The sequence below is a fragment of the Centruroides sculpturatus genome, unplaced genomic scaffold, assembly GCF_000671375.1.
Source record: "Centruroides sculpturatus isolate CEXI.00-Female unplaced genomic scaffold, Cexi_2.0 scaffold1517, whole genome shotgun sequence".
Taxonomy (NCBI): Eukaryota; Metazoa; Arthropoda; class Arachnida; order Scorpiones; family Buthidae; genus Centruroides; species Centruroides sculpturatus.
In genome coordinates, this window is record NW_019385669.1 from 136,388 (window position 1) to 156,343 (window position 19,956).

Below are 19,956 nucleotides of genomic sequence, written 5' to 3' on the forward strand. Positions count from 1 at the left end.
TTAAATTAACAATCAAAAGAATCTTTTTTTTTCTTTTATTATGATTTCCTTTTACACACTTTATATTTTATGTAATCATATATTTGTTTTTTATTTACAGTATGTTGTGAAATGTGTGATTGTTGCAGTCAAAACAATAGGAAATATCATGTTGGTAACATATCTTTTGCAATTCATGTTTGCAGTAATTGGAGTGCAATTATTTAAGGTAGAGTATTATTTTAATATATTTTTTTTTATTATGATACATGTAATATTTGAATATATTTAATGGCTATTACTTGTAGGATTTTATTTGTTGATTACTATATATGCACATCAGGATAACCTAGTTTTATTAAATGTATATTAAAAACCTGGTATCTAAAGTCACTATGAGAAATTTCTTGATATTTAATCTGTTGGTTTTTCTATGATCATTTTAAAATTAATCCAAAAAAAAATTAGCTAATGAGAAACTTAAACTATGATTTAGGGTTAAATTTTGTATTAAAAATTAACATAAACTTGGCATTACATTTTTGTTAAGCCATTTACATTATAACACTGAATTTTTTTTGGAATAAAGCAATGTAATTCCTCAAAAGATGATAAGAGATAGATACAAGGTAAAAAGTTTTAATAAAATGATAATTACAAATAAATTTAGAATTTAATTTTATTCATTGCAGAAAACTGAACAAAAACTTTTTTGTTTTGTTTCAAATATATTATAAAATTTGTTGCTGTTATATATGCAAAACTTCAAGCTAAAATAAATACAAAACCTTTAAAACTAGCAAAAAAAGTTTAATATTAGCAAACATTTTTAGTTGCAGAAACAGGCATTAATTGCATTATAAATTTTATTCTATATCAGTAACTGAACTGAAATGAAGCTTACAATTTAGCCTGATGATGATTATTTTTGCAATCAGAAACATTTTCTACTGTTTTAAAAGTTTTATTTTATTTTCATTGTTTACATCAAGTAACTGTACTAACAAAAAATTAACATTAACATTAAGCTTAATTAACATGATTTAAGCAAGAATTTTTAAAATATATATATTTCAATTTTGTCTTTTTAATTATAATATAAGTTAAAAAACTAAAGAATGCTATTCACAAATTTTACATATTTAGCAAACTAAACGTACTTTATTTTATATAAGGACACTGATACTGTGACGTACGGTTGATTGGGTTGGTTATGTGTAGTATACATTACAATGCACTATTGAGTGAAACAGATGTATGAATATAGAGGTGTATTTACAAATGTTTTAATACAAAAAATGCTTAGTATTATTCAGTTTTTATTAGAAAAAAATTTTCTTGATGATATTCATACAAGAGATAATAAATAAGACTGTAAATCTCTAACTTAGCAACATGTGTGCAAGAAAATCCCACTTATTCATGTATACTTACATTTTACCAGTCGTGCATATATAACTTTAATGTCAAATGAACCAATATTTTCTTTCAGAGAAAGAACATTGTGTGAAAATAACACGAGCCAGAGCCCGCTCTAGGAGTGGACAACCCGGATATCTGTCCTGGGTGGCAAATCTAAAGGGCGGCATTTTGGTTGTGAATGTGACAAAATATTTATAAGTTAAATACTTAATTAATCGAAATTTATATTTGTCGATTTTTTCTGTGGCTAAAATTACCATGCAATTTACATTTCATATTTATTATTTTTGCCTAAAAGCTAAGAAAATATTTGCATTCCGTAATTCTGAAGAAAACAATCTTAAAAGAGGGCTTTTGGCAAAAAGGAAAGCATAAACAACAATGTTAAATTTTGTCCCAAACCTTAGTGTCACCTTAAGAATACTGCCGATCATACCAATAACTGTAGCTAGTGGGGGAAAGCAATTTTTCTAAATAAAAATTAATTAAAAACTTTTTACCTTCCACTACCATGCAAATCATCTTAATACTTTGGCCATTTTGGCGATTGTGCATGAATCTGCATATCAAGTAAACTTAAAAGAGTTTACAGAACTAAACATGAGAAAAAAGTTTCTTTTGATTTTAGTATAGTTGATGTACTTTTGTTTAGTTTTTATATGATACAAGTTTTTTGTTTGTACAATAACACATCTTTGTAAAATCATTAAAAATGCATCTAGTTAACAATTTGTAACTAGGTACAGGTATATTTTAATTTTTACTGTTTTGTACTATTTGATTGTTAATTTTATATTACATGTTTCTCTCTAAATAAATTTAAGGGATGGCAATTTGGTTTTTTTGTCTGGGGCGACATAAATGCTTCAGTGGGAACTGCATGAGCATCATGTTATATGGGAGTCTACTGTATTATATTTTTCTAGTGATACAAACACATTATTTTTAGCAGAAACTATATTAATTAAAATGAAATAAGTTTGTAACACACCAACTTTAAAAGTGTATAGTATTTGGAATTAGTGATCTAAATCAATTGATAAAAAAAGTTAGATTTTTTAGTTTTTCAAATGTATAAATGTTTATATTTTAAAAAAAATTTAAATACAATGTTAAATGTTTTTTAAAATCTTCAATTTCAATGTTCCATTGTTATGTATTCAATCTGAAGATGTTAAAATGAAATAAAATGAAAGTACTCATTAAAGTTAGTTCATATTTTTACATTTAATTTGAATTTACATATCATTATTGCTATGTTATAACAAGTTTATTTGGTGTTTTTCTGTAATGAATATTTGAACATTCTCAAACATCTATAAATTAAACATTATTATTTATTTTATAGGGAAAGTTCTTCAGATGTACAGATAGCACCAAAATGGTTGAGAAGACTTGCAAGTAAGTTATTTTAATCTGTTTTAGAAAATTATGTTTGATACTGATTTTAATATTATTATTGCTTTATACTTGGTATTAATTTCAGTGTAAACTTATAAAAAACAAATTTTATAGATTTTTGTAATGTAAAACAACAATTCTCTTTAACAAAAATTTAATATTTCTTTTGTTAGAAGATCTTTATGATTCAAAAGTTTTGATATAAGACAAACTACAATATTCATGAAGTCAATGGGTACAAATTTGTTTGAAATATAAATAAATGTTTTTAATTTGTCAATGAGATAATCTGGTATATGTGTTAATCATTCACTTTGATATCATAAAAAAGACACTTAATGCTCAAATGTTTAAAGTTAGTGGAGTTACATTTAAAATGTTTTCAATATTAGTGAGTCAAAATTCATTTATCTGTCATTATGATAATATATACTAGACAATGTATCTTTGTTAATTGTGATAACATATATGATTTCTTTGGATCAAATGGCATTATTTATCATCCAAATTCTTATGTTTATTTTAATTTATTTGAAATTAAAATTATAATTGTGTTCATTTTTCTTGGTTATTTTATGTAAACTGATTAAAAAAGACAAAATGACAAATTTGGTTTTTTATGTGTTTTTTGGACGAAACTGTTCAAAAAACACATAAAAAACTAAATTTGTCTTTAATTTTTACAAAGTTTTATATGAGAATTTACAAAATAAATTTATATTTGACTTTTGTCTTTTTTAATCAGTTTATATAATACAGTTTACTAAAGAATTAATTAATGGTGAGAAGTATTTTTTAAAGTTTCTTACATTTGACATTACATCTGAATTTTTTACATGACATTTTGTATACAATATTTCATTTATCAACTTACAATATTATTCTGTAATGTAATAATTTTTTAGTTTGAAACAAAGCCAATTTATTATTAGCTACAGGTCTCATTTTAAGTGAATTATTGAATTGAAATTATCTCTCTGTAATTTTATAGGGAACTTCACAATTAAAAATCACAGCCTCTTTATACCACTTCTTGTGGAATGATAAAGACCTCATAGATGACAAATAGAGCAGTGGAGTTTACAGTACATCATTCCAACCATAAATGAAGATACAAACATTAATATGGAATGTGTTAGATAACTTCCTGATTCCTCAATCAAAGGCTCATCAAGCATAAATATGACATTAAAAGAGTAGGGAATGCTATAATTTTGTTTTCCTATGCACAGAGATAGATTGGCAGGTGACCAAAATCATCTGAACCATCTCCCATATATCTCATGCAAACATTGTAGAGAAGTCTGAAATTTATAATCACTCTGTTATCAACTTGTGCATAAACAGCAGTGACAAGGATTCCTTCCCCTTCCTGGCAATAGCTCCTGTCATATCAACTGCTGCCATCGTAGCTCTTCCTTCATTTGTTTACTTTATTGGTGACCATCCCTTCATTTTTTCTTCTGACACTAGAACTTGTCTTTTGACTATCCATTTCTGATGATGACTCATTCACTGGGTCAAAAATGTTAGGATTTTTCTTTTAAATCTCACTGTTAAATTGTGCATTAAATAATTTAGATAAAATAGTATGCATAATTGCATGTCATCACTCCACAGATACTACATTTTGCTATTGTAAGTATTAAAATAATACCAGGTGAGCAACTGAAAAGTTTACTCACAAGAAGTAAAGTGAGAAGTTTGTTAATGCTGCAAGTCAGATTTGATGACACTCTGAACATAAAAAGAGATGTAAACAAAACATTATCTAAAGAAAGACTTCAAGACATCTGAACATTCAAGACATCATGCTTAGAAGTGACTCCCACAAAAATCTTTAGCTCAAAATAAGAATAGATAAAAGTTTATCTATTCTTATGTGAATAGATAAGAGTTCTAATTGATTCTTAGTTATGTGAATAGATAAAGTTCTATTCACATAACTAAGAATCAAATTTTAGCCTTATAGATTATGAATTTCTCAAGAACCAGCTCTTATCACAAAATTGATTCATGATGCTGTCAAACTTTTTATTTCATTTTTTAAAAATACAACTTAATTTCTCACCTAATAGTTGTTATATTATTATCATAGTGATTGATTATGATTAAAATTCTATTATATTCATTAGCACTTTTGCATATACTATTTACCTTCTATATTCATATTTATATAAAAACAAGAAATTACCTAATCAATAAAAACAATTTGGTGCAATGAATATGGTTTATTTTTCAACCTTATATGATAACTGTTGAAATCATTGATTAAACATATACTTTTAATGATTTTATATATAGAATTCTTTAAATATATCCTGTAAAAATATGCTTCATATATCAGAAATTGCTTAAAATTTCTAATTTAATAGATATTAAAATATGAAAATGTAGGATAATTGTCCTATTATACATGTAGTTTGATCAACTCTCAATAAAGTAATTAATAAATGATAACAGTTTTAAAAATTTGAAATTTATTGACAAAATAATTAATATAAAAAGCATAAATAATTCTTTTTAGAGGTGAATACATTATATATCAAGGTGGAGATATAAATAAGCCAACAATTGAAGAAAGAAAATGGGAAAATAATGAATTCAATTTTGATGATGTTGCCAAAGCAATGTTAACTCTTTTTACTGTTTCTACTTTTGAAGGATGGCCAAAGTAAGAATTTTTTTTTACATTTAGGATATTTTTTTTAAATATTATTAATTATCTTTTATAAACAGAAAAAAAGGTTATTGTTATTCCATAATTTTATAAATTTCAGAAATAATGATAGAATTCATTTAAATTTAGAAATTTTTTTAAATTTTTAGCAGGTGCAAAAAATAATCTAAAAACATTTCAATTTTTTATAAATTAAGTTCAAATAAAGTTTATAATTTTTTGTTAAGGCATACACTACAATGCTAAGGTCAATTGATTTTTCTTGAATGAACCGATTCCTTGATTAAACATGTATTAAGATGTAAACCATAATGCTAACAAAAAAAAGTTAATTGATGTTATCATTGTGATGTTAACCTTAATGTATATATTTATTTAATCATGAAATTAGATCAATGGGTTAGCCCAAACGTTTGTTTAAAAGTGAATTAATTGCTGGTTTGTGGGTAATTGCTTATTTTGTTTAATTTTATACCAGTAATATCGTGATGATTGAAAGTCTAAACCAGATATGGAAAGCTTAGGGGCAGGAGGCCCAATTAACTATATATGAACTTCTGATCTAGACTGGAAGCCATGTGAATTCAATTCAAAAATTTTTCTCTGAATGGAGTTACATAGATAACTTGGCATGACTGTTGTTATCAGAAAAAGTATGATGTACAGGGGCAAGACATTAAAGGAAACCGCTGTTAGTTTGAAATTAGAGATGAAATAATCGCAACCTCAAATTATCCAAGATTTACATATTTCTGTACAATATGCCAAATGCCATGTAATTGATAAGGAAACTAAACATGGCTACATATACAGAATGCTATTTTTGTTAATTAATAATTATTATTAATAATAATAATAATAGAAATTTATTCCATCGCGTATTCGTCCTTTGTTCATTATGATAAGTGAATTTCAATATATTGTTAGGTTAAAATTAATTACCATTGTAATAAGCGGAATATAGGTTTATTTATGGAAGAAACAAAAAGATATCTATGAATTTAGAACCTAATTTATTATTTATTTATTTATTCTATTGTTAAAAGAATAGGAATAAAAACGCGCTAAAAATATCTATTCCTTGGAATTTAGGCTAAATTTAAAATTAAACAAATATTACATATAAAAACAATTAACAAATGAATAATTGATGTATTTCCGGAATTTAAAAACACGGAAGACCTAAAGAATGATAAAATAGAACAATAATATCTCGATTATTATTTTGAATCAAATTGTTTATAAAGTATTGCATGTTCAAAAGTGATTTTTCTTACGGGGAATTAAAAATGAAATTTTAAATTAGCGATTATAAAACAGGAAGTACAGTATAAAACTGGAATTTCTATTCATTTTTTTTTTACTTGTTTAAAATATGCAATCTTATTTTTTAAATTTTGATTATGTTTCGCGGACTCTATTCTTGCTTGAACAGACTTTCACCTCGGTTGATCACTTTAATATTCTCCAAACAACGACAACAAAATGTACAATAATCGTACTAAAGTAGTAATTAATGTATATATATAAAAATGATTGTGTGTGTGTGTGTGTGTGTGTGTGTGTGTGTGTGTGTGTGTGTGTGTCCTTCATGAATTACCACACCGTTTATTCGATTGCCGTGAAACTTTGGGAAGTTGTTTAATATACTCCCGCGAAGGTTTCTGGCATAGTATGATTGCCACTTCATGGCAATCATACTATACTTTGGGAAGTTTTTTAATGCACTCCATTTCTGGCATAGTACATTTATCCTACGATAGATGGTGCGATCCTACGATAGAGTGTATATGAGCATTTCATCGTGAGATCGATGGATTTCAAATTGTGAAGACCATTTCTCTCTCCAAAAAATATCTCTATATATGCATTTGTGAACTGTTATTTACAATATTTGTAATAATTTTTGTTTAATCACTTTATTTCAACTATTTTTTGCTAATTATGTATTTGCTCAAACTTTGTTAAAACCTTAAATGTACCCCGAACAACAACCGAAGTTGTAGGAGGAAATTCGCCTGTTTTACTGATCTAGGGATCCCCCTTTTCCAAATTTTAATATCAACTCAAAATAATTTAAAAAGACAAATTACAATAAAATGGTTTATTATCCAACTATCAGAAATTTCACAACATGCAAAGGAAGAGAGGAAGGAGCAATTAAATAATTAAAATTATAAAGGATTAAAAAAAATATATAAAAATGGGGAATATCGCACTTCTGACAATCGCTGCAAGTGTGTGGGCTAAATTTGGAGAATCCGTGCTTCTCGCATGGACAACTGTATGTGGCCGGCTCACGCGTCGGAAAACCTTCCGATTTATTCGTGTACGCACCAGACGGAAAAACAAAAAATATCGTGTATCCACAAACACTCCAATAAATAAATAGAATTGAAATGACACTTTGAAATGTTTTCCCGATGAAAATGAATAATAATAATAAGTTTCAATAAAAATGATAAAATGTAAATTGAATTTTATCATAACGAGTTTGCTTGAATTTCCTTTCTTCTGAGATCGCAGCAATGCACGACGGGTAAGCTAGTTAAGAATAAACACTGACAGTCAAACTAAGGCTATCATTTTAAATGTGTGTAATTATCTTAATTGTCAAACTTGATGTTACAGCAATAAATCAAAAACAGTGACTTAACATGAAAAACTTAGTCTCTTCATGTAAGTTAATCAAACTTAAAGGTTCGATGTCACATCAATCTTTTTACTAAATTAAAAAAGAAACTTTCACTTTGCCTGAGGATGATGCCTTATAATACATCGAAAGCACTAGCAGCAATATAATGTTATTTAAATGTATTTAACATCTTTTTGTGAAAGTATTTAATGCCTTTCTGTGAAAGTCTCAGTCTTTTAGTGCTCACAGGGTGGAAAAAGTAAAAAAAGAAAAAACACAATAAATTCAACAGTCTGTTTATAAATAGTTTTCTGAAAATGAGGACATTATAAACTGAAATGGGAAGTAAACAGATATTTATCAGCTTTTAATATATAAGTCCAAGTAGAAGTGTCTAATGATAACAACAACAATTAAAGTGTGGATTGACATACAGAAAATGAACAGGAGAGAACCAAGGTGAGGAATGAGTACACATATTTTTGGTGATTTTGGGAAAAATTGCAATAGATGAATATGTCTGGTACATAAAGAACTTTTTGCATTTTCTAGACACACTTGATGATTTTAGACAAAGGAAAAGATGTTTGATGAGTTTATAATTGTGAGTTAAAATTGACAGACAGTCTACATCACTGCAAAACCCATACCCACTATCAAACTTATTTTTGAAATTTTTGTAGGTTGTTACATGAAATATGGTGATTTTACTTCAAAAGATTGCTAACATTTTCATGCAATCTTTGTTCCTATATAAATTAGAGATATTAGTTCAGATGATAGATGTATCAGTTCAGTTTGAACTGATACATGTTTCATCAAATTTAATTTTAATACATTGAATTAATAATGATACAGAAATATTATTTGTTAATCTAATTTTTCTTTTAGCTTTAAATATAATTACAACTATTTTATATTTTTCAGATTGCTGTATGTAGCAATAGATTCTCATGCTGAAAATATTGGTCCTATATACAACTACCAGCCAGTTGTTGCAATTTATTTCATTGTTTATATCATCATCATTGCATTTTTTATGGTGAATATTTTTGTTGGTTTTGTGATTGTTACTTTTCAAAGTGAAGGTGAACAAGAATATAAGAACTGTGAACTTGATAAAAATCAGGTATATCTTTGATATTTCTTATTTAAATACTGTATTATATTTTCATATTTAACAATTTAACAATTAAAGAATTAATTTAAATCAGAGGTTTTGAATGTATTTGCTTGTTGATCCTTTTTCAAACACTACATTTAATTTGCTGATTCCACTTCTATACTGATACAAAATAAAAAATTATAAATATTATAAATAAAGAATCAAATTTTGTATTTTACTTCAATAAAATATAATGATAAGTTTGTCCACCAGTCTCCAAAAATTCCTAGTAATTTATTCTTCCTTCAGATAAATCTTTGGAGGTCATTAGCAATTATGTTGAGAATTCCTGATTTAAATTATATAACATTTTTGTTTACAAAGAAATAAAAAAATTATTTTCTGAGAATTCCAATTTATGGCTTAATAAATCTTTTATTATATTTTAATGTCATTTTTAGAATAAAAAATCTAAACTGAAATTGCTTTTTTGTAAGGTAAAAATTTTGAAAGACCTCTTCAGAAATCTAATACAAGTATACCTCGAGTTACGTCATTCTCAATTATATGTCGTTTGTCAAAAAAATATATGGAAAAATAAAAATCAAGTTTAAGTCATTTTATTCAACTTTACGTCTGTCAACCACAAATATTGAAATCATAATATCACTAGAAAAGTGTTAAAAGCTCATAAAATTATATTAAAATATGTACATTTACAGTAAATGTTAATATAATCATCATAAATCATAGAGAATGAAATGTGAAAATATCTGTGACTCTGTATTGTCATCTTATTTAGTGGTCTTTAAGAGCTCAATATTGGCATTTTCCACGGTAGTTCCAATATCTACTGTTTAATAACTATATTTGTTATTTAACCTTACAAAATCATCTTATTTTATAATGCCTTAGAGCAAACCACATTTACAAATAAAGAGTCTGTGATGTACTGTAAACATCGCCAAATTGTAAACATGTATATTTACAAGTACAGTATGTAGTATGTAGTGTGCATGTATTCATAAATTTAGATTACTTTTTTACCTGTACTATAATAAAAACTAAAATTTATTTGTTTGAAAGCTTAAAATAGATTTTTATTAATCATATATTATTAAAAATGCATTTATAAATAAAATACAGAATTGCGAATGGTTATTTGTGGTTTAGCCTAGTGACAAGTAAATTTGACTTATATCGATTTTCAACTTAAGTCACCATTCTTGGAACCAATTACCAGCGTAAGATGAGGTATACCTGTACTTTCATATTATACAAAAGTTATTCTAAAAGTAAAGAACATTTGTTTCTCTAGATATTTTTATTTAAGATAATGAAACAAAACTTATTTTACAATATATATGATCCCTTAGCTATTTTTCTACATAGTTGCCATACAAATTTAAACATTTGTCATAGACTTTGTCAAATTTAAAATTTAAACATTTGTCAAGAACTTGGCACACTCAGTTACTGCCAAGTTCTTGAACCAGTCATTAATGTCCTCTTCCAGTTTGTTGTCACTTCCATAGTAATTCCTTGCCAAAAAATCCTTCAATTTTGGGAAAAGATGGTAATCACTCAGAGCCAAGTCCGGGCTATAAGGAGGATGTTCAAAAACTTTCCACTTAAACTTCTGAAACAAGTTCTTTGTCAATGCAGCAGCATGTGGACGTGCATTATCCTGAAGAAGCACAATGCCTCTGGACAACAATCCCCGCCATTTGTTTCGAACTGAAACTTCATTCATCACATTACCATAAACCTCAGTTATCTGTGTAAATTTTGATAGGGTTGACGTTTTTCGTATTCAAAAAGCATATTACACTATGAACCTCGCACTTGGCTGGATCTTTAATTTTGTCACACATTTTAAAGTCACACTGCAAACAGTAAACTATTGTTGTGGCTCGCTGTTAGCATCATACTGGTGCAAAAAAATGAGGAGGTCCATGACGCGGCAGTGGTGGTGGTGGGAGAACTGTGCTGTTTGTCAGATCAAAACATTCTTTTCTTTTAGAATGACCCTCATATATTATCTTTGAGAGTCAGCTGAGAAAAAATTTTATTTTTCTACTTGATTCCAAATTTGTGAAGTTTTAAATAGTAATGAAATTATTCAGTTTTAACCATTATTTATTTACATAATTTATTGTTATGGTTTTAATTTCAGAGGAATTGCATTGAATTTGCTTTGAAATCTAAACCAGTCCGTCGTTATATCCCAAAGCACAGATTGCAATACAAAGTGTGGTGGTTTGTTACATCCCAATATTTTGAATATGCTATTTTTATTCTTATTATGGTTAACACTTTAGTATTAGCAATGAAGGTAAGTATTTACAATATTTTTATTTTTTAATATTTGCTAATAATAATTATATATTAATTATTTATTAAAAGTAGATAAATCATTTAATATAACTTTTAATTTAATGGTTTTCAATAAAATAAAATAAAAAAACCATTCAAAAGTCCAGCATAATTCTTTAATAATATAAGAACATTTTCAAACGCATTAAGCATCCATCATCAGTTATTTCTCTAAAATTGAATGAGAAATTCAAAAAATTACGCAAATGAATTTCAAATAAATGGATATGTAATAAATATTAATAAGTAACACGTTATTAATAAAAGTGTTACACACAAAAAAAATTTGGTATGTTTAAAATAATAAATAAATAAATTATCTATCAAGGGTCATCTTAAGCTTAAATGGTTTTTTATTTTATTTTATCGAATTTAGTCTCCAGTAAGCAAGTACTTTTATTTATTAATGGTTTTCTATTATCAAAAATTATTTTATATGTTAATAATGTATGTGTATAATTTATTTATCTGTTACCTTAAAATTATATTTTCAACAATGTACGCAGAACCAATAACCACAGTGCACAGAAACAAAATACAAATGCAAACGTTTTCAAACTCCACCAGAGTTTGAAAATGTTCATAGTTCAATGTTCTGGTACATATCAGTGGGGTCGTGTGATCTTTTTCTTTACAAAAGTACAGCATACAAGGCATTAGTCAGGAGAGCTTTTACACATTTCTATATTCCCCAGGCTTGTGCTGCCTAATTAATATTTATAGAGTTCATAGTCAATGTATATGGTTACCACAATGTTATACATGAGCTGATTGAACATTATCACTGGACACACATAGGTTTCACCTCCATAGTGGACTTGCTAAGAGATAACCAAACCAAGGACATGGAATGGGACCCTATCACCTTTAACCTGTATTTAAAATTATTGTATTTTGAAATTGCCAAGAAACATTGGATGCATATCACTCTCAGGAAGTGCACGACTATTTTTGACATGCTTTGTAATAGGAAAGACCCTCCCAACCCAAACAGACTCCCTAGCATATATAGTGTCCTCATTACAGACAATAGATGCAATAGGGATCTGATATACATTGGGTCAACTAAGCACTCCATGAGAATCGGATTACAAGAGTATCTTAATGATATATAACATGCGAGAACTACCATGGCCCTCTCTACATACACTACAGATTCTGATATTGTAGTGGACTTTAACCGAGCCAAACTCATCCTCGCTTTACCTCCATGGAACACCTCAGATGGTTGGAGGCCGTGCAGATATTTAAATCTAATTTTACATCAATGTGCATAAATTACAAAGTGGAGATGGTTTTGCTGATGGCCTGGCAAGTGTTGATTAACAAAATGGTTTAACCATTTGTTGTCCCAGTTGGGCTACTGAGTGTGCAGGTGTGACATGGGTTTTTAAATTTTTGTGCTTGTAATTTGAAAGCTTGTTTCAATTTTGTATTCCAGAAAAAGCTTTTATGACATTCCATTGAGTGTTTTTTATAATGCCTGAAGAAGAACTCTAGTGCAGTTTGAAAATGTTTGCATTAGATTTTTGTTTCTGTGCACACCAGTTATTAGTTCTGGGTACATTGTTAACTATATCCCAGTGTGGTGTAGAGTTGTTTATTAATTTTTCAAATAATGAATAATGAATGTATTGAATTGTACTGTAATATATTTTACTATTATAATTAATTATATTTAAAATTAAATACTAATAAAATTGAATACTTGCCTTTTAAATAATTATGTAAAAAAACACTAGTTGAAAATTAATTTTAATTTCATTAGCATTGGCTTATAAGTAAATAATTACAATTAGATTTATTAAATAAAAAATATAAAGATATGAAAATGGTTAAAATAAATGATATTTTTTTTATACATCTGTAATAAATTATTTGAAACAGAGTAAAATTTAATAAGCATTTTTAAACTCCGAAATAGTAAAAATTAAAAAAAAAATATATATTGATTTTTTGAATTTAGACTCATTTATTAAATCTTATTTTGTTTCATTTAAAATTAGAGTTGTTTTAGTGATGAAACTTATGTTTTATAAAGTTAATTTTTTCAATTAACTATTCAGTTTAAAAGTTACATTTTTTAACTATCTATCCACCACATTCCCAGCAAATAATTCACTTCAGTTTCAACAACACCTAATTTTTTGCTGAGTTTAAAATTTGTTTATTTTTACAAACGTTTTCAACCTATTTACTTAAGGCCATCATCAGGTTTACTATAAATGTTCTGAAATAGAACATATCTTTTTCAAACATTTTACATTTTTAAAATTCAAAAATAATTTAATTTTAAAATAAACTGAACGAAGTGTATATATTAAATAAATAAAATAAATAAACAAATAAAACATAGTAAGCAAAGCTGACTATAAAGAAACATGCTTAAAGAGTTTTTCATTCTCATTCTTTTTTCTATTATATATTTCCATGCTGTTGGAAGCGCATTAGCATCCCTAGCATTTAGGCAATGGTTTTTTTATTTTACTTTTATAAATTTTCACCTTTTCCATCTCCAACACAATGGATGAAGGGTGCACTGTTTTAATGACTTTCGCCTCTTTCTATTTTACACCGCTCCTTCAATCTGTGCCATAATCGCTAATATTGTGTTGTTGTGTCCTTTGTCAATGTTGTATCTATGCTCTCACAGAGGAGGTGTGGTGAATGAATTAGTTTCTTATGAAGATTTGAGAATGGTCTATAAAAGAGACCCAATTTCTATAGCTTACTATGGAATGATAAAGACAGAGTAAAAAATGATGAGAAAGTTGGAGTATATGAAATACCATTTGAAAATCAACAGTTAGGAATTGAAAAAGATTATGTGGGTGTGACTAGAAGAAACTTGGCAGTACGTCTGCAAGAGCATAGATACAATGTTGACAAGGGACACAACAACACAATATTAGCGATTATGGCACAGACTGAAGTAGTGGATGTAAAATGGGAAGAGGCAAAAGTCATTAAAATGGTGCACTCTCCATCCATTGCGTTGGAGATGGAAAAAGTGGAAATTTATAAAAGTAAAATAAAAAAACCATTGCCTAAATGCTAGGGATGCTAATGCGCTTCCAATAGCATGGAAATATATAATAGGAAAAACAATGTGACTGAAAAACTCTTAAAGCATGTTTCTTTATAGTCAGCTTTGTTTACTATGTTTTATTTGTTTACTTTTGTTTATTTATTTTATTTATTTAATATACACACTTCTTCAGTTTATTTTAAAATTAAATTATTTTTGAATTTTAAAAATGTAAAATGTTTGAAAAAGATACGTTCTATTTCGGAACATTTTTAGTAAATCTGATAATGGCCTACAGTAAATAGGTTGAAAACATCTGTAAAAATAAATGAATTTTAAACTCAGAAAAAATTTGGTGTTGGTGAAACTGAAATTAAATTTTTTAAATTAAAATTTTAATAAGTGATAATTATTATAATATGTATTAAAATGTGTCAAAAATTTTGTATACATGATAAATTTTAATGTAATACCATTATTTACATTTTTAATATGTAATAAATTAATACATTATTTAATTAAATGTTTTTTTTATAATTATTTTTGTTATTTAGTATTATGGTCAACCAAATGTCTATACACAAAGTCTTGATGTCATGAATATGATCTTCACTTCAGTGTTTGCCTTTGAATTTCTATTGAAATTAATGGCTTTCCGCTTCAAGGTATTTTAAATTTAGTATTTATATATTTAAATTATATTATTATAATTATTTATAAAACTCATCAAACAATGTCATAAAACTAAGATTGTAAGTCAAATATTTTAAGAAATTATATTTTAACCTTTCAACAGTGGTATAGTCAGGTATGGTGCTATCCCTAGTAGTGGAGTATAAACATGGGAAATTTTTAAAGTATTTTTCCACACGTTTTTTCTCATTACCGTTTCAGAAAAATATTTTGTAAACAGTTATATCTAGTAAAGAAAAGTCTTTTTTTATTGTTACATAATTCATTTTTATGTGAATTTTTTTCACAGTAGTTTTTGGCGATACCCCCAAAAGAATTTAATGGATATATATGTCCTTCACCACTGCCACACAATTGCCCTGGACGGATATATCTATCCCTCACTGTCAAGTGGTTAACAAAAATAGTGTGGATATTATTTAGAAAAAAACAGCTTTAGCTCTATTAATGATTAAATATAACAAATTTAATAAATAGTGAAAAGAAATCAAGTACATCAATGTAATTCAATCTAAATTAATCAATGCATTATTAAACAATGCAAAAATTAAACAGTACTTGAAGTTTAAATGATGCTTATGTATTCAATCCCATACCATCATGAAAGGATTGGCCAACATGGTGTTGGCTATCTACACCTCCAACCCCAACATCAATGTTGAATTCCGCAAAGCACGCCTCTTACATAGCTCTTCTAGTCAACTCTTTCGAGCGGGTGGAAATATATAAGGCCACCCACAATAACACTGCTATTAATTTTTGCAATGTTGACTCCTTCCCCAAAGTGTGGGGATCGAGGGCCATCGAAAATTAGATTATGCAAGTTTTGGGTAGGGTCCTGCCACCAGGTGTTTTGTTGGACACACCTCCGATTTAGACAAAAAAACAAATAGTTAAGGCATGATGGTAAGAGTCACTCCGAAGTCCAGGAATGATCCTCTCAGGAGGATGAATGCAAAGTCAAGTACAAATGAAGAAGTTTATTACCAAAAAACTAAATTATAAAATCCGATTTAGGAAGTTGGCCTAATCTATGAAACGGTGGGGGTATCTGAACTGCGCAACACACAACATACCAGGAAAAGAGTTGTCTTCTCTTCTTTCTTTACTTTCTCTGCATGTACTCTTCTCCTTTTCATCTTTCTCCTTTACTCAGTTCTGCCCGTGGTCCTTCACTAAGTCTGTCACTCAGCTGCTTTTTCCATTTCTCACTGAGTTGTTCCATCCTCTAAGTCCGACTCCCCATTCTGGGTTAAGTTGCTCAGTCAGTCAGTCAGTCCCCTGTCTGGCTAGTCAGTCAGTCTATTAATCCAGTCTGTCAATTTTGTCATTTCTTTCTGTTTTATTCTTTGTTTTTGACCAATCATGCTTTTGTTGAGGAAGGTGAAGTAATTTGTAAAAAACAAGATTGGTTATCCAGTGGTCTTCCTCCTCCTCTATTCTCAATGAAAAATAAAATACATCCATGTGACATGTATAGCATATCATTGGTCACCCAACACCATCGAAAAAGGGTAAAATGATGGTCATCCCCCTCATCTTTTCCTTTGCATGTTGTGAGATTTATAACAGTTAATTGATAATTTTTTTTATTCTAATTTGTTTCTCTAAATTATTTTAAATTGATATTACTAAAAATTTTGGAAAGGGGGTCCCTAAAATTGGAAAAATAGGCGAAATTCCTTTACAATGTTGATTGATAGATAAACAGTTTTGGTGTCACATTTACATATGCATCTTTGAGATGTGGGTCCAAAGAGCATCCTAATAGCTAATAGTTGTTCTTTACACAACCAGACAGAACAATAAAAACGGATATAAAATACACATAGAGTTTAAAATGCAATAAAATTTTTAACTGATTAATTGAAGTGAATACATTATTAACTAAAAGATTAGAATAAAGTGATTAAAATTACACAGATAACGTAAATAACAATTTATGAAGCATGCACACGCGCACACACACACACACTATATATATATATAAATATATATATATATATTAATAACAACAAATTTTGGAGGTGGAAATGGTAGGCCTCAGAACAGCATGGAAGTCTTTCTTCAAACTATAAATCTTACTTCTCCCCTTTCTCTCATCGTTCATTACCTCTCTTTTGTATACATGTTCAGCAATCTCCCATCCCATCCCATTTGTTTCAGCATTTGGGGATTAGTTTGCCTGATGATGGATGTTAAACATGTGCGAAAACATTTGCAATTTTTATAAAAATTGCTGGTTTATAGGTGTAGTGTTTTTACTTATGTCTCATATATTCAATATTAAAATTAAAGATATAGTTTATGAGTTTATTTTATAATGCTTTATTTTTTTGATCAAATGTTTGTTTTGTATTCATTTTTTTTATCTTATATTTATTTTTGACAAGACTATATCTTGTTTATAAAATCGTACTGCCTGCTGTGTTACCAGCTTAGATGTATGAAGGAGTACATGTCAGGAATTGCAATTTGGCACAGAGTATTAGATGCCAAAATCATGCACACATACAAAAACCAGACTTGTAGGTACTCAGGAGACTGAGAACTGAGTCAAAATAAAATACAAAATGGCGACTCTCTCTACAAACAGGCAAAGCAAAGTCATGTGGTGAGAGTACCACCCACAGTCGTTCTAGGAAGTGGAGGACTCTGACCCTACAACTGAACACGTAGTATTTTCTTTGTTAAATAAAATTTGTAATCTAATTTTGTAAATTTGGGAGTGCTTCAAATATGACATTAAAACAGGGTTTTATGTCATTACAAGTATGTTTTTTTAACATTATCTAGTATAGTAAAATTGTGGGACCGAAAAAAATTTGACTTTATATTAGGGTTGTCGTTATGGATTAAACTGTATATTGTTTGTGCAAAATAAAAAAATAATTTCAGACGATACAATAGCCATGATTATTTTTTTCAAAAATGGGACATTTTTGTTACACATCGACAAAAATTTAACCCAGGCCAACACGCAACGGAGAGAAATTTCGAAATTGGATAGGTTAATTTCATTGAAAATGCATCATGGACAATCTCATGGTTGTGGCCAGCAAAGTTTGAATGATCACGTCCAAAAGCAGCAATACCAAAGAAGATTGGAGAATAAGAACAAGAGCCGTCTTGAGTGTCAAAGTGATTCTGCTTAGTAGTGAGTCTCTGAGACATATTCTTGTCCCAAATATGGTTTTGTCATTTTACTTGTTTAATGTAATTTTAAGCAGTTGGAATCAAACCTAATTTATTTGACCATTAAGTACTTGGATAAAACAATTTTTATTAATGTTATAAAAAAATAATTTAAAAGTTTTCTTTTTTGGTAATTTTCTTTATTGAAGATATTATGTACAGTACTTTATGCTGTATGAATAATTGTTAATCCAGAACCTATAATCTGTAATGTCTGGTAATCTGGCACTCTGTGAAAAACAGTTAATAATCTAGGATTGGTCAATAATAATCTAACCTACTATTAGTACATGAACCAGAACTCATTTGAACATATATATTGAAAAACATGTTCATCAATGTTTTTGCAAGTTTTCAATCAACTTTAACACACTATAGAATATTCAGACTAATTAAAGAGTATTTATAAACAAATCAAAAGCATAGAGCAGCATATTCTGGTACAAAATGTACAGTAATGTCTTCAATGTTTAGGCAACTGTACATATAACTTACCAGATTTTGCAAAATTACAAAAATGTCCAGTAATCTGGCATTTTTAATAATCAATACCATTTGATTCAAGGTGCTGAATTAGCAAACTTCTACTATAATTAATTTTAAAGATTACAATTTTAATCTTTATTAAAAATTTAATAATTGTTAATTTTTAAATATATAATAATTTTATATTTGACAGAATTATTTTGGTGATGCTTGGAATGTATTTGATTTCATCATTGTTCTTGGTAGCTTTATTGATATTGTTTATTCTGAAGTCAATGTAAGTAAAGAGGATAAAGTTTTGTTCGTACATTTGTTAAAATTAAAACATTCTAATAACTGAAACATTTAATATTTCAGCCAGGAACAAATATCATTAGTATCAACTTTTTTCGTCTGTTTCGTGTGATGCGTCTCATAAAACTTTTGAGTCGAGGAGAAGGCATTCGCACATTATTATGGACATTCATCAAATCATTTCAAGTAAATTTATATGAAATATTTGGATTATTTATTTATAAATTTTTAAAATATTTGTTTACATTGTTCTCAATATAGATATTTCTGAAATTATATGAAATATATTTTTTTAATAGAATTTATGTAAATATTTTTCACTTTTAGTAACTGTTTTAATAGTCTTAATCAAATAATTTATAAATAAAAGATTCTTTCTTAAAAGTTAATAGCACAAAAATAGATATTTTATTTTACATAATATAAATTATCATTAAATAAAGATGAAATTTAGACATTTTGAAAAAAACTTCATTAAGAATTAACTCAACAATGATTACAAAATTGGTTAAAATGATCAGAAAAGATCATGAATTTACAAGAATAAAAGAATAAGTTGTTAGTGTATTATTTCTTATTATATTATTTTTTCATTTTTATTTCAAATATTTTTATATACTTCTTTTATATTTATATTTTCTTGATTTTTAATATTAATTTTA

General features: G+C 27.6%; 1 protein-coding gene across 1 annotated transcript in view; it reads left to right on the forward strand.

Moving 5' to 3' along the window:
- LOC111641054 (voltage-dependent calcium channel type D subunit alpha-1-like) overlaps positions 1–19,956 on the forward strand; it is a 142,250-nt gene that overhangs the window by 102,687 nt on the left and 19,607 nt on the right. Inside the window, exons 30-37 of the mRNA XM_023387161.1 lie at positions 101–208; positions 2,750–2,802; positions 5,330–5,476; positions 9,045–9,246; positions 11,399–11,557; positions 15,181–15,291; positions 19,194–19,277; positions 19,358–19,480. Coding sequence (XP_023242929.1) covers positions 101–208; positions 2,750–2,802; positions 5,330–5,476; positions 9,045–9,246; positions 11,399–11,557; positions 15,181–15,291; positions 19,194–19,277; positions 19,358–19,480 — 987 coding nt within the window. The remainder of the gene's footprint in view (positions 1–100; positions 209–2,749; positions 2,803–5,329; positions 5,477–9,044; positions 9,247–11,398; positions 11,558–15,180; positions 15,292–19,193; positions 19,278–19,357; positions 19,481–19,956) is intronic.